General features: G+C 39.0%; 1 protein-coding gene across 1 annotated transcript in view; it reads left to right on the top strand.

The window, feature by feature from the left end:
• The first annotated feature begins 325 nt into the window (after positions 1-325).
• Positions 326-24,872, top strand: part of AKAP13 (A-kinase anchoring protein 13) — a 204,811-nt gene continuing 180,264 nt past the window's right edge. The window contains exons 1-2 of the mRNA XM_036735444.1: positions 326-406; positions 11,326-11,509. Coding sequence (XP_036591339.1) covers positions 11,349-11,509 — 161 coding nt within the window. The 5' untranslated portion in view covers positions 326-406; positions 11,326-11,348. The remainder of the gene's footprint in view (positions 407-11,325; positions 11,510-24,872) is intronic.

Here is a 24,872-nt window from a genome sequence, read left to right as displayed (position 1 = left end):
TTACGAGAGAAAATTAATATAATGGCATAACCTGTATGTCATGTGTTAAGAGTCCTCTTGTCCATAAGCCTTCTAATGCTGTTTTTTGGATCTGGTGTGTTTTGGGCAGGTCATGACTGCTGTGAGACAGTGAAGGTCCTGCTCTGTGCTTCCAAAGAGGGACTCCCTGTTTTTGTGGTGGCTGAGGAAGATTTTCGCTTCATTCAGGATGAAGTATATGATGCAGCCCAGTTCCTGGCAACTAGTGCTGGCAACCAACAGGCTCTGAACTTCACCAGGTTTCTGGATCGATCAGGACCACCCTCTGGGGATGTGAATACTCTAGATGAGAAGGTAGCACTGGCATTCCGACACCTCAAACTGCCAGAAGAATGGAACGTGCTGGGAACAGACCCAGCTTTGAATGGTGAGGACTAATAGGATCAAGCAGGGCATGTGATTATGTGTGCAAGTCTACCTCAAAACTTGCCTTGTATGATCATGCTGCATCTAAAATTGGGATAATTTGTTTAATAACCTCCCTGTCTAAGGTGTTACCTTAATATCTTGCTTTATTGTTATAAACATTAATAATCAACTAAACTTGCTTAATAGTTGTTTGCATTTAAATTAATTGATTTCAGTGCATAGTAATTTTTCTGACCACTCTTATGTCCTCATCAGGATTTTTTATTTTTCCATTTTTATTTACTTTTCCTCTGAGAATGAGCATTGTTAGTTTGTACTTTGTTCTTCTGGTTTGGAACTTAATTTTTTTTTAAATTTTGTCTTTGCATTATTTTTGGTTGTTTTCTCAAATTTATTTGTGTAGTAGCTGTGTATTGGTCTTTATTGCAAGAAAGTATTCCATTCCATTACTTAGCACAGTTTATATAACCATTCCCTTCTTGCTGGGCTTTTAGAGTGTATAAGAGAGAAATGTTTAATCAGCCTGGAAAAATAGGCTAGGGCCAGATTGTGAAGGGGCTTTAAATGCCAAGTGGAAGGGTTTAGATTTTATCATAGAGACATTAGGGAGCTCCTGTTGGTTTAAAAAGTGCTTTCACTACGGCAACCCTGAAAGGTGTATAATATAAATATTATCATCCCCATTTTAGAGATGAGGAAACTGAGACTGAGAGATATTAAGTAACTTGTCTAGGAACAATTCAATCTGAGGACTCTTGTAGATGGATGGATGGATGGATGGATGGATGGGTAGATAGATAGGTAGACAGATACAGACATGTTGAGCTTGAGATTCCTAGTACTAATGTAGAGGTAAAAGATTTTTTAATGGCAAGTGACTTTAAGATACTAAACTGAAGCTCAGCAAGGAGGTCAGGGCTGAAGGCCGAGATTTTAGAATCATCTACATAGAGGAGCTACTTGAAGGCATAACAGGTAAAATTTTCAAGAGACACAATATAAAATGACAGAGGCAAAGGGCCAAGCACCATATACCCCTTCTTAATAATGGGGGGCTAAAGTAGAGCTGTCAAGGAAGACAGAAGGACCTTGTAGATAGAGAGGAGAGAAGACAGTATCATAAAATGAAAAGAAAGGGAGTGTTTCCAGAAGAAAGAGGTAGTCAGCAGTTTCAGACTCCACAAAAAGTTCAAGTAGGATGAGGATTAAAAGAAGGCTGTTAGGTTTGACATTGATGTTTAAAAGAAGGTCATTAGTAACTTTTTGCATGAAGGATCAGCATAATTTACCTGTTAAGATTATTAATCATCATTTAGTTTGTAAGTCTCTCTATTGGAATAAAACTTACATTAGTAGTGAATCTATATATTTGTACATATTCAGGGTTTCTGCTTGTTGCTGTGACTATGGAGTAATTTGCTCATTAAAGCTATAGTCCAGTATAGTGGATACAGCCCCTGGACTAGGAGGCAAGTGCCTTAGGCTAGTCTTGGCTTTGTTGCTAACTTGATGTGGTTCTGTCAACCTAAGTAGGTCATTTCACCACACTGGACCAGTTCCTCATGTGTTGAATAAAGGGGTTGAACTAGATGAGATGAACTCTAAAAGTTTTTCATAGTGGGTATATAATCATACCTTCTATTTCATTATAAAAAAGGAGAAGAAAGCTGGACATGATCTGACATGCACCTTACATTTCCAGAGTTCAAAGAAAGGATAGGTAGAACCCTTTGGCTTAAGAATTATACTGAGGAAGTCCGACCAGTAAGAGTGGGAATTGCTTAAGAATGGAATTCTGAAAATGACAAATTGAAATAACAGTGTTGAAAGAGAAAAAGAACTGTCCAAAGAGATGAATGTGGGTGTACAGGGAACTCATTGCCTAAGTTTGATTTCAAAGGACATACTGTAATAGAGGGTGGAAACAAAGGCACATACTGGAAAGTTAGGAAAAAAAAAGTTGGATAGCCTTGCAAGAATAGTGTCAAGAAGACTGATGCTCAGAATATTTTGAGGCTGTCCATGAATATCAAGGACCACAAAATGTACGTTTAAAAAAATCTGTTTTAGGAATAAAAGCAAGATCTAAGAAGAGTTAGGTATGAATGAGATGATGAAACATATAGCAAAAAGCAGAACTGTGATGGGGCAGAGCCAAGATGGCTGCTTGAAAACAGGGACTTGCTTAAGCTCTTCCCCAAACCCCTCCAAACACCCGTAAAAATGACTCTAAACAGATTCTAGAGCTACAAAACCCATGAAATAACAGAGGTAAACAAGTCTCCAGCCCAAGATGGCCTGGATGGTTACTGGGAAGGGTCTATCGCACTGTGCTGGGAGCAGAGAGCAGCCCAGCATGGGCCATGCCAGGACAGACCAGGCCAGGAGTGGACTGGGGAGAGCAGGCCTCAGGGCCCTGAATAACTGAGCTGTAACAGTTACCAGACTTAACAAAGACAATGGAGCAGCAGGTCAGGGGAAAACTACTGGATCTGGGTGAGAGGAGTAGAGGTCCGGCCCCAGCTCTGAGGGTGGTGGAGGTGGTGCAGCGGCAGCAGCAGGAAGCTCCTGCAGCTGCTTCCAGAGGTCCAGCGGCAGCTGCTTCCAGAGCTCCTGACCCAAACGGTGGGAGGAATCAAGCAGCAGAGCAAAGCGGGAGTGCAGGGAGCACTTTGCTGGCACAGAGGCAGGGTTCTCTTACTTTGCCCTGCTTGGATCTGGGTCACAGTCCTGGTTGGCAGTTCTTGGGGGAGGAGGAGCACAGGTGTGGCAGAGCTTGTGGTGACTGTGGAGAGGGAGTCCTCCTGGTAGTTGCATGGCAGAGAGGAGTGCTTGAGATCCCTCACAGACCAGAGTACAGGCCAGGAGAGGAGCATCATACCACTTCAGAACAGAGGTAGCTCTGAAAATAGCAATGCAAAACCCCTGAAGCTTGGGACAAAACACTCTCCACCCTGAAAGCAGTCATCCCTGACCAAAAGCTCAAAACTCAAGTAATTGGCTGGGAAAATGAACAAGCAGCGTAAAAGGACTCAGACTACTTTTTTTAGCGACAAAGAAGATCAAAACATACAGCCAGAAGAAGTCAACAAAGTCAAAGATCCTACATCAAAAGCCTCCAAGAAAAATGTGAATTGGTTTCAGGCCATGGAAGAGCTCAAAAAGGATTTGCAAAATCAGGTAAGAGAAATAGAGGAAAAATTGGGAAGAGAAATGAGAGTGATGCAAGAAAATCATGAAAAACAAGTCAACAACTTGCTAAAGGAGACCCAAAAAATACTGAAGAAAAAGCATAACTACTCAGTTCTTAGTTTTTTCCCTGACAAGTAGAATGATTTTTGCAGTAAGAAAGAAATAATAATAAGAACTTCAAACACAAGATAAAGAAAAAAATAGTAGAAAGAGCAGTGAATTGTCTTAAATGAGTTGAAGCCATTAGGTCAAAAGAACAACATCCCAGGTTACTGAAAAAAGTAAAGTGATTTTTGAGCCACCGTCAATGATCTTGAAAAGAGTATTTATAAAGAGAGAGATGTTACAGGACTGGGAAAACTCAAATGTCTCAATTCCTCCTCTGTCCCAAAAAGGGGAATAGATTCTGTAAATTTAGAAGTTTGATATGGATTCCTGGCCCAGTTCTATAATGTGTTAATAAAATGATGACCTAACAAGTATCTTAAAAAGGAAGCAGTGATCTTGATGTGGCCATGTTGGCCTTTACTGATGTTTTAGGAATTTTGCTAACCTAGTAACCTCTTTCATCTTTTGATAGGATTATTAAATTGACTGCTTAGGGAAATGGTGCAGACACAGGTTGCAGATGTTAGCAAACTATTTGATGAATGAACGCACATGTGCTCTTGTGGATAAGATGGAGAAATGTGGGCTAGATGATGGTGTAGTTGGTTATATTTGCGACAAGTTGATTGACTGGATTCTGAATAATTATAGGGTTAATGTTGAGTAGTAGAATTGCCCACAGATTTTTCCTTGACCCTAAGTGGTTTTGTGTTTTCAGCAAGGATTTGTATAAGAGTATATAGATGGATGGTAGTTAGATATGTTAGATGACATGAAACTAGGATGGACAGCCAGCATGGCGGATGACATAATCAAGATCTATCTGTACCTTTACAGTGATGCATTGGATTTTTCCTTACAGGAAGTGTTCAAGCAAAGGCTGGATGACTACTTATTAGAATTGTTGTAGAGGGGATCCTTGTTCAGGTATGGGTTAGATTAGATGGTGTTATAAAGTCTCTCTTAACTCTGAGATTCTGTGTTTCTTCTTTTTCTCAATGCTGATGTGCATAAAATCTATTTTTATATGCACTCCAGGCTCAGCACTCTTTATCCACTGTACAACCTCACTGCCTCTAGAGATGATCTTCAGGCTCCAGTCGAGCTTTAAATTCTAAACCTTGGGTTCTACTGTTAACTAGCTTTGTAATCTTAGTCATTGAATGTGGCCTGTTTTCCTCCTCTACATAAGGAGTTGGTTCTAGATCAGCCTTTATTCTAGCTGTTAAGTATTCTTATTTGCTGTTTTGTTATTAGATTTGTTAAGATTTTTGACCCCAGCTGAGTTGTATGCAAGGAAAGAAAACCAAGTGATTTAGAAGTGTCCTTTGGAATGGAGTGTCTCAGAAGACTTGGGAATTGTCTCCCTTATGAAGTTACAAGGTTTTTGTTTTAGAATGACTTCATTAGGCAGTTGTGACCCTCAAAAGGGTAGTTACATACATTTTTTTTAAAAAATGTAGTTCCCTGAGGTAGCCCCTATTTTTAAAATTTTGTAATTGTAAAATGCTACCAATTCAGCAGTAAAATTGGAGCCAACCCAAGTTTGATTTATTCCTTATTGGGGAAATTAGAAGTATAGCTAGTTCATGTTTGGACTGGATAAGTTCTCCAAGATGCAGATAAAATGGATTTAAAGGTTGTTTTTTTCCACTTTTTGTCCTTACTCTCTTTCATTCTTTCCTCCCTCATTACACCAGTGGAACTTATCTAATTTGAGATGACTCTTTCTCTTCCCCGTCCTTACTTTTTCCTCTTTCTCCTTCCCTTTATCTTGTTCTTTCAAATTTTTCTCTTTCTTGGAAGTAGAGTGCGTCAATCTGATTCTAGGACCTCATGAGTATTAACCTTCAAAGTGTTCTTTGTCGTATTTTTGCTTTTTTTTTTTACTCATTTAGTTTTGCCTGAGATCAGAACTTTCTTTGTTGAGCTTTCTTTTATCTACAAGCCAAAGGGTCCTCTTTTCCTATGTTTCAGTCCCTAATCCTCTTAAGGGTATTTACTACCGCCCTCTAAGGATGACCTTTTTATTCTTGAAATATAAGGTCTTTAGCTTTTAAAAGGCTGGCAGCTACTCCAGCATAAGGCTGTTTGACGTAGAATTTTGGACTTGGAATGCCTTTTGGGAACTGCTAGTACCCTACCTGATTTTTGATTCTAGGCTAGAACTTACCTACCTGATTTATTGTCACCCTAGTAAGGCAGCTGTTTCTGATTAAGAAAATACATTAATTTTTCTAAGGAACTGTTGAAGCTATTCAGGTATCTATGTCTGGTTGTTACTTTTGATGGAACAGGTGATTTCATATAGAATTTGGCCTAAAATATACACTTCTGGTAAGGGTGAGAAATGAAATTCCTCTCTAACTTCCCTTCTGCAGAATCACTTTATTTAAAAGGGCATTTTTATTCACCTATTATATATAAAGCTCAGTTGTAGCAGCTGAAGAAAACAGATAAATTAGACACTGTGCATCTTTTCAGCTAGTTCTAAAAGAGAAATAAGTAGAGTAGTCCTCTTTTTAAAATCTTTACACTTCACCACCCAGCCTTGGTGACTTGCTAGGTTTCAGGTTATCTGGGTTCCTAAAAACCTTGAGCCAGTTTTAGTACGTGCATTGGTGTGTGTAGGACTAGGTGATAAAATTGAATTCTTGCTAGAGTTCATGTATTCCAGCCTTGTAGAGGTCAACTTAATGTGTCTTTTGTATAGTAACCATACATAGCTCTTAACATTCATTTGTGCTTAACTGATGTTGAATGTGACTCTCAAAATGCATAAAGTTAGTATATGACAGTGCTATATCCATTTCAGAGAAGGAATTTTTCATTAAATTATGTGTTAACATAAAGCAATCTAATATCACTTATTCATCTGAAATTTATCTCTAGCCTTAGGGTATGTAAATCTTCACCCATTCTCCCATCATCTTGAAAAGAAATATTTATTGTAATCCATAACCTTGTTTACCACAAAGAAATTTCCATTACTTTCTATAAAAATAAAGATATTGATAGCTAAAATTTATATAGTGCTTTAAGATTTATAAAGTGCTTTACATTTAATATTTACAGTAGCCCTCTGAAGAAGTGATATTACAATGTCCATTTTAATAATAGTAGTTAACATTTATATAGTGCCTACTGTGTGTCAGGCAGTTTGCTAATTATCTCATTTGATCCTCACAACAGCCCTGGAAGGTAGGTGCTATTATTATCCACATTTTACAGTTGGGGAGAAACAAAGCTTGTAAGTGTCTGAGACTGGATTTGAACTTAAGTCTTCCTGACTCCAAGCTTAGTGCTCTATACACTGCACAAGTGGAAACTGAGGTTGAGAGAGGTCGTGACTTGCCCAGGGTCACACAGCTAGTAACAGAGGCAAAATTTGAACTCAGCTTTTCATGACTCCAAGTCTTTTACCCTGTCCTGGCCTCAGTTTCCTCATTTGTAAATGAGGGGGTTGGTTTGTATGGCTTCTTTTAGTTTTAAATGGATGATCCCAGGATCCTAGCACACGACCACTGAACTCTTCAGAACCTTATTTTCCTTACCTTTAAAATAGAAGAAATAAAATGCTGAGAAACGTTTCAGGATTGGTGTAAGGATTAAATATAAAATATATGTGAAAGTTCTTTTAAAACTATGAAACATGGTAATGGTAATATTAAAGTTGTGCATTGTGTTTTAGCATTTTCTTATCTTAATCTGCTGTGAATTTGATTTCATGGTGAAGAGGGTTGAATTTCTGTTTTGCCTGATGTGACAGTTGGCAATCCCATCTTCCCTGAAATGTCAGGGAAGTACAGCAGAGTGGTTGTTTCAGATTGAAAGTCTCATGTTTCACAAACATCACTGATCCCAACAATTCTATAGAGAGACAGGAGCTATGTGAATGTTAGATATCCTGGCCTGTCCAGGGATAGAATAGCCTGCTATGCAAAGAAAAGAACAGCTTTGGGCTTCACATGTTGAGAAAGCAGAACCAGGGTGGACAAATAAAATGGGATTTTTTCTTCTTGTTATTGAATGTTTTTAAAAGCTATCAAAGAATGCTATTAAAAGCCTTATACATATTTCTTAATCTCTAGCTGTGTTAAAAAGGATGTTCTATAGTAGCTTGCTCTGCATTTCAAGAAAGAAATACATTCATGATAAATATTCAATCCAGAAATAAATGGTGGAGCAAGAAAACCTACAGCGATTGGCATTCCCATGTCTCACTGAACTGTTCGTGATACAGCTTTATTAGTTTTCCTTTGTGACAATAGTGACCAGTTGAGTTAGGCTGGCACTTTTCATGGAGAAGGGCCGTTCACAGCAGTGGTGAGCTTGATATGATCCTGTAGAATGCTTCCTTTGAAGACTTGCTTTACAGGGAGATCAGAGCCTGCTTAGTAGCACAAACATCATGTGGGGAATGTTTCATTCTCATTTGGCCATGGTATTGTTTAATCCCAACAGATGACCTGATCTTTAGGGGGTAATGCTGGCCACAAAGAGAAAAGGAAAAGACAAGACAGGATCCGGGATCAAACAGACCAAGAGAAGTACAAAGAACAGCATGTGCATTCTGTATATCTTGGCTTTCAGAATTTATCTTTCGAGTCATTGCTGGTTATTTGTTTCTGGTTAATAGCATCCCAAACCTTAATCCTCGTGACGACGGGGTGAATTTATGTGTGTGGGGGGGAGGACTGTTGGTGAATTTTAAGTGAGTTTGGCAGTTTTCTGTGGAAAATCTATTAGCCTTGTCTGCTCTGGTGATCAGTTTTTATCTTCATATGTCATAGTTAAAAAGGCAAAGTTGGGGTGATAAGAACAATAACCCAAAAGGTTGAATCATTAAAAAAAAAAGTAAACACTGCCAGCTGGCTCATCTACTATTAACAAATAATTATATATTTCTCCTTGGCCTGAAATAAAGTAATCTCTACTCCAAGGCTAACTGAAAAATCATTCTAGTGTTTGAGCTATAACAGGCCCTTTTGCCCTCTTAGGCTAGGGATCTTATTTGAGTCATGCTTGCCTGATGTGCCATATCTCAAGTTATATATGGGTATACCTCTCACATTTGAAATGAGAATTTCTATATCACATCGAGTTATAAGTTGATGATATAAGTGTTAATTTTTAGCCTTACTTAATTAGAAATATCTCCTTATCTGATTTCTCTTCTTTGGCAATCCCTACTTAATTCATATTGACCTTTGCCAAACATAGCTATAAAAAGGTTTGTTTATGTATTTCATGGTTATTCCAGCTTCATGATGACATTTCTGCTGAATCCTGGTCATTTAATTCACATTGGTTACTTCAGTGTTAGCTATGCCAACTGAACTAAACAAGTATCATGGTAGTTATTACTCATAGTATTTTCTGAGTACTTTTCACTTAGCCACCAATTTCAAAGGGATTTCTTTTAGAAAATTGTTTCTGGATTGGGCAGGGTGACACATACCTGTCATCACTGCTACTAAGGAGGTTGAGGCTTGTGGATTGCTTGAACTTGGGATTTCTGAATTGTAGGGAGAGCTGAAGCAGATCAGGTGTCCCTATTTGAAGTCCAGTATCGATACAGGCCATATGAGTGGAGGTTTGGAAGGGGGAGGGAACCAGGGTACCTGAGGAAGGGTAAACTGGTCCAGGTTATAAACAGAAATATGTCTTTCTGTAGTGGGATTGGGAATCTACTAGAGGGAGGGAAGAAAGGAAGCGAAGGAGGAAAAATGTTTCAGGAAGAGACAAAAGACAAATTTCAGTGGTGATTTTTGTTGTTTCTCAAAATTATTCTTTAGAGAAATTACCTTCAATAAACTCAAAACATTATTGTTTTTTAAATCATGCGGATTTTTGTTGCGTATAGTATTAATAAAAACCAAGTCACTATCATCAGAGGTAGAAAGAATTTATTTCCTTTTAAATTAGTTTTTTTTTTCTTCAAGTTACAAAGTGCTTCAAATTCCAAAAAATCTTGTGGAATATTTTATTTAAACAAATTATACCAGTACAATTTGGAAATTCTGTGATTCTTCTTTCTAATTTTAGCTTATCTTAGATAAATCATCTCAAAATTGAGTACATAGATACTCAATTTTGTGGCAGGGACTATTGCTAGAACTTTGAAGAAGAAGTAGATAAGCCAGACAATATTGAAAGCATTAGGCCATTAAGCCTTTTTGTTCAGGGTATTTATGGGTAACTCCAAAAGAGAATGCATGTGGTTGACTGGAGAAACTCAAAGAAGTGGGAGACAGGGACAGGAAGGGAAGCAGCCTACCCATCCTCTCACTGGGGACCTAGCACCTCTAAAGTGGGAGTGGGAAAAGGGCAGTTAGAGTTTAACCAAGAATGTAGCCAGTGAGCCTCAGGCATAATGTTTTTCAGGCCATGACAAGAAAAAGCAACTGCTTGATGGTATTACAAGAGGCTGTTCCTAGGACTTGGTATATGATTATGCAGTGTGCACACTGGAACTCCTTGGTTCATGCTTCAGAGTAGCTCCAGGAATTCCAGGGTCAGAGCATCTCCAAGATCAGGGCTGTTCAGGGGTTTTGTGGAGAGTGGGTGGGGCAGGGCAAGTTCTGCTTAAGCAAGCCTGGTTTTGATAACTTTTTTCCAATATAATTGGTTTTCTTTGTAATCCTGTGCATTTTATTTTATGCATTTAAAAACATTTTGAGAAGGGACCTATAGGCTTCACTTGATTGCCACTAGGAATTCATGAGACAAAAAATGCTTAAAAGCAGCTGATTGAGGCATTTATTGTCCTTCTAGTAGCCCACAATTTTGAATGTTTCTGTCAGAGACCAAGTAATGATGTCTTAAACATAAGAAAATAACTCATTTAGCACTGCCAGAAAGAGTCTTATCTCTTAGTTGAACCTACAAAACAGGTTCAAAGATGATATTCCATAAAGGCAGAGGCACTTGGGAAGTCCCTAATGATGAAATGAACAAGTTTTTCCTTCCTTTGTCCAATTCTAAGTTTGTCGTACCTTACAGTTAGCCTCTCTTGTTAGGCCTGGAGAAGCATTTCTTTCTCTCATTAAACACAAAAGCTGGCAGTGCCAGCAATTTGATTCACACTTAATGTGGGAAGAAAATACCTGTTTGTACTTTAACAAGTAGAACCTGTTTTTAATATATAACTTGCCAGCTCCTGACTGGGTGTTCTTTTTAAGTGTAATTACACCCCCAAGAATACACCTCTCTAAGCCTTAAATCCTTTTCCCCCTTGGCTTCTCATTTTGTTGGGCTGCAGCCACACTATTTAGTAATTGAGCCTTTTAGTGGGATTGGGGGGCAGGTGGCAGCAGGTGGGAGTCACCCCTAAAGATGCGGAGACCAGTTGCACCAAATGATTAAACAAATTGGGAGTTAGGTTATTGAACTGAAATGATAGCGTTCCCTATGGACAGGTGAATATTTCAGGAGAACTTTTCCCTCTTTTTGTGACTTCAGTACCTAACTTTGCAAAGTTTTGTGTAGGAGCCCATTTCACGTCAGCCATGGTAAAATTGTGTGTGAGGCACTTAAGCCAAATACCTGGGGTTTTGTTCATGAATTTGGGAGGTGATATTTATTTAACCCACTGCTCTTTCTCTTTCTTTGTAGATGGTGGCCCACGGGAAACATTAATGCATTTTGCCGTGAGACTGGGACTGCTGAGGTTAACTTGGTTTCTGTTACAGAAGCCAGGTGGCAGAGGAGCTCTCAGCATACACAACAATGAAGGAGAGACTCCAGCAAGCCTGGCTTTAGAGCGGGGCTATCAGAAGCTTCATCGACTTTTGACAGAGTAAGCTTTTTTCTGTTTATTCTCTTCCTCTCAACCATCAACTCCTATCTTCACACTGCCATTCATATTAACACATTGGTTGGTATCTTCCCGTCATTTATACTTTGCCATTAATTGAGAACAAAACCTATATGTTCTTCTGGATCATCGCAAACTTGTCCTTACTATCTTATCTGTAAGAATATTAAGGCTGGTAGGAAATCTAGGGTTGTTTTTTTTTTCCCACCCTAATTCTCATTCTTTCTCCCTATTTTCTTTCTCTGAACTCTTGTTTTATTAGTTGGGGGTGGGGCATGCCCCTTGCATAGCTTTTTGTTCTCATTCGTTACTGAAAATGTGTAATGAGTCAGGGATTTTTGGTAACATTAGGCAATTTGTAGAGATTCTAAGACTTGAAACTTGCGTTTGTTTCTTCAAGATGTTGTTTCTTTAAATTAGAAGTTGATACTTTAATACCATAATTATGTATGGAAAATGTACATTAACCACAAGCAATTGCTTTGAATTGTAACTTGTGTGGTTAAAATAGAGAGCAGAGGTCTCTCCTACAAATACAGTAAAAGTCAACAGAGTTGTCTTGGAAACTTGCAGTAAGTAATGCCTTCTGTGTACATGTTTGTCTTCTGTTTTTCTCCAGTCTTCTTTTTTAAGTGTTTTTTTTTTTAGTTATTCTAAAAGTTAATAGATTTAGGAAGATTTTTTTAAATTTCAAAAAAAATTAACAAAAATTGAACTAGTTGAAGAAGAATAGACTCGTATTTCAATGGAATACTAGTAAAGGCAGAAATTACAGGCACAGTTTCCTAAATAACAATATATTTGATTAGTTTTGTGTCCTGCCACAGTAATCTGGTGGTGATTTTTTTCTTTACACAGAGCCAACTAAACCCAAGTATACTCATTCTTCCATAGGTGTTTTTGACAGAACAGTTCCTTGTTCTTTAGATTAGTGTTCCCCCGTTCTTAGGCCTTGTCCTCTCCTTGAGTATAACTTTGTTGGTGTTTTATTTGGGGGTGAGGAGAGGGAAGGGAAGGGGAAGGTACAGAGAGTTTTCAGAATCAAATTCTTTTCTGTGCTTGTGCCCAGGAACTTGTAACTACTTCATAAGTTTTCTAGTAGAACCACTAAGAATGGTTGATGTTGGAAAATGTCTTTGGCTAGTGTTGCATGGTTGGTGGGAGGTTGCTGTGTTAGTCTCATGAATGTGTGTGTGTGTATGGATACCTGGGCCCTGTTGACACAGTGTTCTAGTTCACGGAGATGTCAGTGGCCATACAATTCCCATCTGGCTAATGTTAAGGCTCCTTATTTAGAATAATTGAAATAGGCCTGCTGTCTGCATGGGGGGCCGGGAGGGGCAAGCAAGGTGCTAGAAGTTTAAACAGTTATCCTTGTGGAAGAAAGAGCTGTGCATTTCAAATGGGATTCCTTCAGTTTGGTTGTGTAGTTGAGAACATGCACTAGATAATACCAGTTCCACCAAGGACTGGCTGGTAGAGTTAGTATTGTGCTCTAATCCAAATGGGGGAATAAAGTTATTACAAGAGGTCCTTTTTGTGCTTGAAAGTTATGTCACAAGACCGATATTGCAACACAACTTTAAGGAAATAAGAGGTCGTACGATAGTTTTTGTTTCAAGTGTTGCTGCATTGGATTCCGTACTCATATATTTATGTATTTGGTGGGGGATGGGAATGGGTGCCAGAGGGTGTAAAAGATCCAGTGTTGTTCCCTGCCAACCACAGAGACCTCTCAGGGACCCTGCTCCTTCTCAAGCCTGCTCCCACGAGTCTTGCCCTTGGCTTTAGAACTTCCATCCTGAACTTCATCAGACTGTAAACTCCAGCTCAAATCATTGATCTTCTTAGACCCTGGGGTCAGAGGATGCTGTGCCCAATCCTCTTTCCCATTTATACCACTGCCACCACCATTTGCTCCTTTTTTCTGGCACCTCTTTCTTTTCCCTTCTTACCCCATACGTTTACTAGGTGGTTCTTCTCAAAGAAAAAAATAATATTCAGAAATATTAAGAATAGGGTTGGAGTTAATGGAAAATAACTCACACTACTCTTTCTCTCTCTCTCTCTCCTCTCCCCCTTCCCCTCTCCCTCCCTCTCTCTCTGTCTCCCCTCCCTCCCTCTCCCTCCCCCTTCTCTCTCTCTCTCTCTCTCTCTCTCTCTCTCTCTCTCTCTCTCTCTCTCTTTCTCTCTCCCTCTCTCTCTTTCTCTCTCCCTCTCTCTCTCTCTCTTTCTCTCTCCCCCCTCCCCCTCCTCTCTCCTCTCCCCCTCCCTCTCCCTTCCTCCCTCTCTCTCTCCCTCCTCCCTCCCCCTCCCTCCCTCTCTCCCCCCCACTCACACTCACACACACTCTCTCTCCTCTCCCCCTTCCCCTCTCCCTCCCTCTCTGTCTCCCCTCCCTCCCTCTCCCTCCCCCTTCTCTCTCTCTCCCTCTCTCTCTCTCTCTCTCTCTCTCTCTCTCTCTCTCTCTCTTTCTCTCTCCCTCTCTCTCTCTCTCTTTCTCTCTCCCCCCTCCCCCTCCTCTCTCCTCTCCCCCTCCCCCTCCCTTTCCCTTCCTCCCTCCCCCCTCCCTTCCTCTCCCTCCCCCTCCCCCCCTTCCTCCCAGCATTTCCTTTGACATAACTTCCTTTTCCTGTCAGGAAGCTCCTCCTACCACATATGACTTAGGTCACATGGCCTATTAATTGGTGGGAAAGATCTTCAAATCGAATTGCTACTACACTAGCAATGCCTGACTCTGATTTCATCTGCTGCTCTGAAGGGTGATTTCATTTTAGCTACTACTGTAGCTGCAAAGGGAACCTATAAAATAGGGGGTTTTAACCTTTTTTGTGTCATAGATCCCTTTGGCAGTCCATTGAACCCCTTCTTGGAATAATATTTTACATGAATAAAATAAAATACATTAGAATTGCAAAGAATTATATCGGCATGCAGAATTTTTAAAAATAAATTCACAGAGCCCAGATTAAGAAACTTTGATGTCAACATTTAGAGATAAAGAGAAGTTGGAAGAACGAGAGGTAGACTGAGGATCATGCAAGATTTAGAACTAGAATAATCTTAAGTGATTATCTAGTCTAGGACTCTCATTTTACAAGTGAGGAAACTGAGATTCAGATGAAGTCCCCTTGAATAATTATTCTGATCTCTGCAAGGCAAAGATACTGGAGTGGCTTGTCATTTCTTTTCCACTTCATTTTACAGATGAGGAAACTGAGGCAAACTGGGTCAAATGCAATGCCTTTTCCTGATGATTAGTATTTGAAGGGGAAAGAATATGGTGATACTTTTTCATTTGCTCTTCCCAAGTATGACTAAGGTAGAATCATAGGATATTAAAACTGGAAACACTTTGAAATCAGCAGAGCTTATCTCCTAATTTTGTAAATGGTTAAGTCACTTACCCATGAGCACAAAGCTAGTCAGTGGCAGAACTTGTGCCTTCTAATTGCCAGTCTACACCTCTTTTTATAGGGCTGCAGAGCTTACCAAGGATTCTGATTTTAACACATAGTAAGTAGAGTGGTGATAAATATTTCTTTAATTTAACCAAGCTTAGAAAGTTTTTCTCCTTCAAGTATTCCATTACAGTCATACACCACAACTTGTACAGCCATTTCCCAGTTGATGGGCATCCCCTCGATTTCCAGTGCTTGTTTTCTTTAGCTCCTCTTGGCCTCAGTTCATTCAGAGTTTTACCACTCTAGTCTTATAGGCTTGGTCACGTGGTTATATTCATCCCTTGTTACTCTCCTTCCATTTCTTTCTCTATATCTTTTAAAAGGCTAAGTTGGTGAGTTTCCTTTTATGTACATACGGGCTTCTTCAGAAAAATCCTGAAGCTTTGAAAAAAGTGTTTCTTTTTCTACCTTCAGAATTCTTACAACCTTTTCATCCGTCCTGAGCAGACTTCCCCTATTGCTGTTTAGTCCGTACAATACTGATGTAATCTTCCTTGGAACCCTTTGAAGTCTGCTCTGCCAAAATTTAAGGTACATGTCAGACTGTCCCCTTCTTATTCCAGAAGAACTCTAGCCATGCATGGTCCCTTTCCGATGCTTCTTCTTCGCCAACCTGTTCCTCTCTGATAGTGAGAGTAATGTCCAGTGTAGAGCTTGCCTTTGTTGACCCCACCATTTTTGAAGAGTGAAATCATCATTGAGGTGAGTCAGGAAGTTATTACTTTGGGCACATAGCATGAGAGACAGTGCCTGCAGACATTTGGAGAACTGACGCTCCCCATCACTACCATATCATGCCTTTGTGTCAGGATTGATTGTGATCTTCTCTTCAGACTTCATATCTATCTCTTCTTTCTGTCAAGGTTTCTCACCTGTCAAGCAGGGATAAGAATACTGGAATCACATGCCCGATAGGTTTACTCTAAGGAGCACGCTCCATATAGATGAGGTTGTTGTTATCATGATTGCTAGAAGGGATCTTGTGGTGTTACGGGTTCCATTACTTTGTCTTCAGCTGGGTGTCCCATGTGACAAGAACAGAATTGCAGAATTACATAGTTTAGAGTGGAAGGGTTCAGGTGAAACCCAGGGGGCTTGCGTGACTCTCCAAGATATAAGAGGGAGAAAGTGGAATTAGTGCCCAGGTCTTTTGTTTCCTGGGGCAATGAGTGTTCCCAATCCCTCTCCCTTCCTCCCACCCCTCATCTTTTCAGCTCTTCTCTGTACTTCATTCCATGCTGGGAATAGTCTCTTAGATGGTAACTGACTTTATCCTTTTCCCTGGAATAGGGCATGTGATTAAATGTTTAGATTTCAAAGGGATTCTCAGCAGACAAAGTAAATAGATGGAGTTCAGATGTGAAGCAAAGTCAAGTAGGTATTAACTCTGTCAATAAACTGAAAAAGCAAGACTTCCCGTATATTAGCTGTTACATAAGCACATTCAGTAGGAACTGGCTTTTATGTAGGTGTGTTGAATATTTTCAAGGAGTGCTAGTTGATGATATATGATTTTTGGATAACTTCCCTGGCCTTGGAGGAGACCCCCATGATAAAGGAAGGGTGGAAAACTTGTAGCCAACAGAAATCTTGAGTTCCTTAGCCATTTGACTAGGAGTCTATGGGAGCTTTATTGTACTTGCTCTTGCCAAAGGCTCACTTTATGATTCTTGGATTGCCTTCCCATTAATATTAAAATAGTATTTCAGAGGCTCTGGTTTCTCTTCCTTATCCCTTTTGTATTTCTTCTTTTGGAAACACTATCAGGTTATGATAGAGGAATTTTTTCCTTTTTCAACAACATTGTTTCTGTAGAGTATGGACAACACATAATTTAATACTTTTTAATTTTTCTTTTCATGGGATCTTGTGCATAAGTACATATTTCAATTTGGCCAACAGCTATTAAGCACTATACTAGGTATAGATGAAAAATATGATATTTCCTGCCTGTAAGTATGCTGTAGCCCACTAGACAAGGGGTAATGACATGTATAAGACAACTGACTGAAGGTAGAATGTGCTATAGACAAAGGAGAGATGCTCACAAAGAACTCTTAAGAAAATTTGATGAAGAAAAATTCACTCAGCACTTAAACTGTTCCTCCAGGTCATTAGAAGGATTTTAACAAGTAGATATATAGAAAGTCTAAATTTGCAAGCCTCCCTTAACCCACTTCTCTCTCTTTCACTCTTCCTCTTTCTTCTCTCTCCCTTCTCTCCTATTCCCTTCCCCCACCCTCAGTGTTTGAAAAGTTAGTTTGAAAGGAACTTATTCTAGTTTCTCTAAGGCCTTGATATCTAGGACAGCACATTCTCATTGCACTATTTTTTTTCAATGTCATTTTACCTTCCTACTCTTTGCATCCCTGATTACTGTATTAATTCTTCTACTTTAGTAATGTTCTAGATAATTAAAAATAAACTTTAGGTAGCATTTTGACATCCCCCTTTGATGATAGCAACTGCCTTGGGAAATGAAGTGTGACTCTCTGACATATTATATAGCATTGTCTATGTATCAGTGATACAGGCTGTGTATTATGTGTATTATGATGTTTATAATTTGTGATCATAAAATGTCATTCACATTGCACTTGCCATCATACAGCTGAAGTTATTATTTTAAGAGCTTTAACTCTTTAGTGTTGCCACAGCAGTTATTCAGCATTTCTCTACTCTGGGGCACACTAGCATAGCACTTCTGCCCTCCTCACAGACCTCATTTTATAAGCAGAGGGATGCAGAGATGCCTAGGGAATAATAAGATGAATGGAAAAGAAAATGGCTTTAGGGTATGGTGTTGTAGAGGACTATATTTTGGTTATATTTTAAACTTACATAATTAAGTTAAAACTTTTCCTTTTATCTACAGCCCCATCCCAGGAAAAATTTATTCTTTCTATGGATATACTTGTTAGAGTTCCTGTGAAATTTGATGTAAGATTGACCATCCTTATAGTGAAGTCTTTAGTACTGACACTTGAAAACGCTGAGGCACTCGTGAAATTGTTGTACTCACAGCTTGTGGTCTTCACCTCTAAGCTGCATGTATGTAGATCAGTTTATTTATTGCACAAGCGGAACAAATGGTACTAGGGTAAATATTCTTGCACCAGATGTTCTGGCTAGAATGACCTCCCTCCTTGCCTGTGCCTCCTGAACTCTCTGGATTTCTTCTAGAGTCACTTTAAGTGATATTAAAAAATACTTAGTTTAGCACTACCTAGTACACGAAGCATGTGCATGCATACATAGATATGTATACGAAGTATTGATCTCTGACATTACGTTACTGTGTATTGCAATGTCTGACATAATTGGGATATCTGTGTAATGAAATGCACACACAAACATGCACACATATACATATGTGGGTGTCTATCTAGAGATAACACATATATGTATATGTGTGTGTGTATTTCTGTCCCTCCTGTACCGCCCCGCCTCATTCAGACAGAAGATCTTTGAGGGTAAGGGCGGGCCTGTTTCACTTTTTGTCTTTGTATCTCCCTAGCATTTAGTATAACACCTGGCATGTTGTCGCTACTTAATAAATGCTTGGTTGATTGATTTATTGGGCTGTTATTGGAGTCATTATAGTACCTCCATCAGGGTGAGTAGAAATCTTTCAAGCCCACAACCATTCAGTCTGTCACTTAGATCTCAGTTTTGCTTCAAAGAGTAGTGACATGACATGGCTTAATCTGTTTTGTTGTTTCCTATGGCAACAGTATGTGACATTGAAAACACAGGATTTTCCTTCAGTGCAGCTCCAGGACAAAGTGAATGTGAGATCAAAGCCTGGGAATGGATAGGTGTATATGACAGAATAAGACCATAACTACCTTCTTTCCGTTTTAAATTTGTTGTTGGGTTGTTCAGTCATGTCTGACTCTTTGTGACCCCATTTTGGGGCTTTCTTGGTAAAGATACTGGAGTGCTTTGCCATTTCTTTCCTATTTCCTTCTGCAACACATTTTTACAGATGAGGATCTGAGGCAAACAGGGTTAAGTGACTTGCCTAGGGTCACACAGCTAATGTTTGAAGCCGGATTTGAACTCATGCAAGTGAATCATCTGGATTCCAAGCCCAGTGCTCTATTCACTGTGCCTCCTAGCTGCTCCTCCCTTTTAAATGCATAAGTAACTCATGCATTTAATTTAAACACATAACCATAGAAACCATAGAAAGATACTAATGGCCTTTTGTTACTGCAGCAGCTAAGTCTGGTAGTACATAGAGTGTTGGACTTGGAGTCAGAAAAATCTGAATTCGAGCCTTGCCCTCAGACACTTGCTAGCTAGAAGTCATTCAACCTGTGCCTTTCCTCATTTATAAAATGGGAATGATAATAGGACCCACATCTGTGGGTTGTTGGGCAGATAATGAGATAATATGTTTAAAGCATTTTTGCAAACCTTAAAGCACTGTATACATGTGTTAGTAGTTGTTATTATCATTAACCTTTTCTGTTGCTTTAGCGTGAGAATCTCTTAGGAATCCATGGTATAGTTCAGAGGTGTTGAGCGCATGGCTAGCAGGCAGCATATGGCCCACAGTACTCTCAAGTGCAGTCTGAACCAAAATGAAATGTAATTGGGAAATACTTTACACAAATAAAAATACAATAAAACATAGATAATGTTACATTTTAAGACTAAGTCAATATGTGAACTACAGCGAACCTTTTGTATGGTGTAGTAACCCCTGTGTTTCTGTTTGATTTTGACTACTAGTATAGTTACTAGAGTGCCCATTTTGATGCTGGGAAGACCAGGTTCAAGGCCCCTCTCTGATACATACTGGCTGTGTTACCCTGATAAAGTCACTTAACCTGTTATTGCCTACCGACCAGTCTTTATGAGACTAGATTGTAGAGAAGAATCCAGCCTACGTTGCTAGAGGAAGTTTACTTAACAGAGACTTCTCTGTACTAATGAAATTACAATTCTAGCTGGTTCCTGTCTTCATCTGCATCCCTACCAAGATAAGGAACAACAATGTTTTTATCAAAATTATTAGGATAGAAATTACAATTCAAAACCAAGGAGAAATAAGAAATGATAGTATGAAATTAAGGAAAGTTTAGGCTTACTATTTCAAAGAGTTAATACTTTTGAGGTTGTTTGTCTAACATGAGTTTATTGTATAAAAATATTGCATTTGTGTTACCATGGTGAAGTTTATCTTAAACAGATCATTTATTCCATAGTCTTGCTGCTAGGACTACAGAAGGGTTGGAAGGGGGAAGCTTTGTGGAATGTGTTGCTGATATGTCTCTTACATATACCTTATCATCTCAATTAATTTTATTTCAATTCTCTTCTCAGTTAATAGCAAGATTTTGACACCATTGATTCGACTCAGTTTGGATTAGAAAAAAACAGATAAAATAATCCTCATTCCATTGTTTATACCTTTAGAATCCTATTGCATTCTCCGTTCAATAAAGAGGTGAGGGGAAGGGTAAAGAAATAACGTAGTAGAATTTAGTATTGTTTGATGATTTCCTTTCTCAGTTACCACCTAGCCACTAAATTTATATTTCCAGATTAATTTCATCCCCAGTCATGATAGTGAATCCAATGAGAAGACTCTACCTGGTACAGAGGCTCAACTCAATCAGACCTTGCCTTTTATCTTAGAACCTTTTCTCCCCTTGGGCACATAACTTTTCCACTCTTAAGGCTCCCATTGAGTACGTAGCTCTGACATTCACATCTCAGTGCTTCCTAAAAGTCAGAATCACTAGCCTCCTGCCCACTAAACCGTATACTTTTTGCTTATATCTTATTTTTGGTCATTTTTTCAGTTGTTTATCAAAACAACTACAAATCAGAAAACCCTAAACTTTTTTTGTCAACATTTTAATTTCCATTTTACAACCCCTTGTCTCCCCCCTCCCCCAGTCTAAACCCCTGTTGCTAAGTAAGGAGTATGTCTTCCAAAAGAAATATCACATTGAGGAGAACAGAAAACAGTGGATATATCAGTGCCCAAAAGCCTAATGAATAGAAGTTTATGCAAATATGTCTGTGATTACTTTGAACTAGCAATATGTTACTTACAAATAGCCACGAAACTGAGAGGTAAATGTGTACTTGCAGGATTATTTCCTTTGTTTAGAGATTAGACAGCCCTGTCTACCTCGTGGCACTCTTTCCGCTTCATCTTCATTGGAATTGTGTCTCCTTTTTTAGTGGTCATTGAAGTATGGCCTGTTGGTGCAATTGTAGTTTCTTTGAAGATGTTGCAAAATTCATGAAATAAGGAACTGGTTACAGTAGTCCTTGTCAGAAATAGAATTGGGGCAAGGTGTTTACTCCTGAGGACCATGCTGCTTTTCTCTTGGTTTAATACAGCGGCGTGATGCAGGATGGGTGTACGGTATTCTTGGTGCTTTGGAAGCCGTGTGTGAGTACTTTCTCCTCCACATATCCATTAACTCTCCATCATGGTTCTCAAGCTATTAATTTTACCCTTTCCTTTATCTGTATGACAAAGGGATTGAACTTCCTCTCTGCCATCTAGTGTTAGGAAGGCTAGAAAAAGGTTGTTTTGTTTGTTTTTTCTTCTCTGCCATTGGTTTGACAGGCACCCTCACTGATGTGAGAGCTTCAAGAAATACTGAAAATTTAGGGTTAGAATTAAGGCCTTCTACTTATAGCAAGCAAACCCATTTGGTTGTTCTGAATCTCTAGTATCATTGCTTTAAAAGTAGGATGTATTTCAGCAATTAATTTCAATTTATTTCGTATGATTTAGTAACAGTATCATAGAGATAATGTATGACTGGAAATTTCTGTGCTACATTAGACATCAGTATTCACACAGAAGAGAGATAGTGTTAATTAAATGGCCAGAATTGATGTAGTGCTGTCAGGTGTCCAAAACTCTTGCTCCTTAGTAACCTTGTGAAGAGAGTAGTACAAGTGATGTTATTTCCTGTTTTAAGGTAGAAGAAACTGAGGCTTACAAAAGTTAAATGACTTGATAGTGGTCACTCAACTGAGAAGAACCTGAGCTAGGATGTGAACCCAGGACTCCTGACTCCCAGATTTAGCCCTTTTGTAGTATATAATAGGATGGGCTATGGACCTGAGAGCCAAGAGACCTGGATTCCTATCCTGGCTCTGATCACTACTAGCTGTGTGACCAGTGGCAGGGCACTAAACCTTTCTGAGCCTCTGTTTTCTTAGCTTTAGCATGATGATAATAGCATTTGCCTTACCTTTCTTACTTAGATTAGTGAGAGGAAAGAGTTTTTGTAGGCTTCAAAAAGATTAGATAAATGTGACTTGCCATTCCATATGCTGAGAAATATTTATTTTTGTTCTTTGCATAGTTGTAATAGAATCTTACTCCTTGTAAGCATTAAGCTTATGATTTTGACCTTTATATAAGATGAGCCAAAGTTCCCTGTGTACCTTTGCCATATAGGGCTCTTGTGGTCTTTAACAAAGTTAGGGACTGTTAGTGACTGGTGGATTTGGTTATATGGAATGACTGTTAGGGTGAAAATTTTTCTTTTTCTTAATCTTTCAATGCTTGGTTGTAGGTACTATTAGCTATATTCTTTAGAATGACTGCATTTTAGCTAATGGTACAATTCATTAACCCATCCAAAAACCTGTGAGGTTCCTTGTGAATTACCAGATTTCGTAATTAAAGTATCATGCAGAATTATTATTTTTGTTTGGAAGGACTAAGAAGCTCTTGTTTCTAGTCCCACTACTTACTCACTTTGTGACCTTAGGTAAACCACTCAATTTTTCTGAGCCCCACCTTTCTTAACCACAAAATGAAGAATTCCTGCTTCACCTACCACCTTTGTTGTTGTGAGGATTAAGATAATGTAGGGGAAAGTGCTTTGTATATGACAACATGCTTAACAAAATGTGAGATGGTTTTATTACTATTAGACCTTTTGTGTGCTAGTCTTTGACCCAAGACTTTCATTTTGTATACTTGGGTCTCAGACTATGTCTTTCCTAATATTTTTTTTACCTAAAGATAGATTAAAGGCATATATCATAAGCCAGCCTAGTGCGAGTTAGATTTCATCATTGTTTCTGAGTGTAGCACAAGTTATTTATTTCATTTTAAAATGTTGCATAGTCAAGATCTTTGACAAAGATGCTCACTGAGCAGATGCATTCAGAGGCAGCTAGGTGGCACTCTGCATAAAGTGCTGGGCTTGAAGTCAGGAAAACAGGAGTTTAGATTTGGTCTCAGACCCTGAGTCAGTCACTTAACCCGTCTCAGCCTCAGTTTCCTCAGCTGTAAAATGGGGATAATAATAGCAACTACGTTTAAGGGTTGTTTCGAGGCTCAAATGAGGTACTATTTGTAAAGCACTTAACACAGTACCTGGTATATTGTAGGGGCTGTGTAAATGCTTATTCCCTCCCCAACTCTCTTGCGTGATCGGATTTGAACTTCTCAGATTGTAGAACTGTGGGAGCTAGAATGAATCTTAGAATTCAACTGGCTCAACTCTCAATTTTTAACATTAAAAAAACTGTTGGTATCAAGATGTTAAGTTACTTACCCTGAGTAACATAGTTAACTGATATCAGAGTAGGGACTGGAACCCAGATCTCACTGTCCAGTGTTTCTTCTACCATACCACACTGGCTACTTTTGTAACCTTCGGCAAGCTATTTTACCTTTATGACTCTGTTTTCCTATCTCTAAAGTGGGAGGGTTAGACCACATACTTTTAAAAATCCCCTCCAGCTGCCATATCCTAAAATCCTGTGATTTCAAAGCCATATGTACCTTGTATATCTTCAAGCCAGTTGCTGTTGTCAGCACCATTCCTTCCAATCCCTGGTTTGCCTGATTTTCTATAAGAAAGAAGAGATGAGAACTTCATCCTTCGTAGCAATGAACACATCTCTAGCTTCATTTAGGTTCTTGAGTACCTATACCTTGAGCATAGCTCCCTGTATACCTTCCCCAAGTGTGTTTATCACTTCTGTGTTGGGAAATGAATACTATATTTCGTATAGGTCCTCCAGAAACATGGTTGGTCATGGTATTGATGATAGTTCCTAAGTCTTTCAGAGTGGTTCTTTACAGTGTTGCTGTCCTTGTAGAAATTGTTCTTCTGGTTCTGCTTATGTAATTAAAACTTGATTAGTTAATACTACTCAGGATTCCATGCAATTATCTCTTTCATGTTGTGTCATTTTATATGCTGCAGTAATATTCCATTTCATTCCTGTAGCACAATTTGTCCAGCTCTTCCCCAGTGGCTACGACGTGATCTAAAACACCCTTTTAGATTCTAATACCTGACTTTATTCTTCCTTCCCCTTTAATCCTTCCTTCAGAATCAGGAAGTCTGTGTGACTTGTATTAACCTCACTCTTTAACTCTGTCTCATTCCCTATCCCTACTTATTTTCTTGTTGAATTTGGTGTGTTTTCTACACCAAACTCTGTGTGTGTTTGTATCCAGTCCTCTTTAGTCTGTTCTAAGAGTGATATTAATCTGATGCAGCTCCCTGCCCCAGCCTTTCCTCCATAGTTGTATGCTCTTTTTGGGTACCCCTGTTATGAGAAATAGCAAGTTCCATCCTCTTCTTCCCTACATCACTGCCTTCCTACTTTTACACTTTCTTCTTTTTCCCCTCTTCAGACCCTCAGAACAAAATCAATCCACCCCAGGGCCTCTGGTTTTCTTATTTAATCACCTCAGTTCCTTGTGAAGACAAAAAGGTTTTGAAAGAACACCAATTTCTTCACTCTCTGAGACTATCAGCACTAAATCATCACATAACTCCTTCTGATTGCTCAGATAAATTTGCTTTTCTAGATTCTTTTGGCTCCTGACCCTGTATTTAAAAATTCCTGTTCAGCTCTGGTCTTTT

Source organism: Trichosurus vulpecula, chromosome 8 (genome assembly GCF_011100635.1).
Source record: "Trichosurus vulpecula isolate mTriVul1 chromosome 8, mTriVul1.pri, whole genome shotgun sequence".
Classification (NCBI taxonomy): Eukaryota; Metazoa; Chordata; class Mammalia; order Diprotodontia; family Phalangeridae; genus Trichosurus; species Trichosurus vulpecula.
This window is presented reverse-complemented; position numbering and strand designations above follow the sequence as displayed.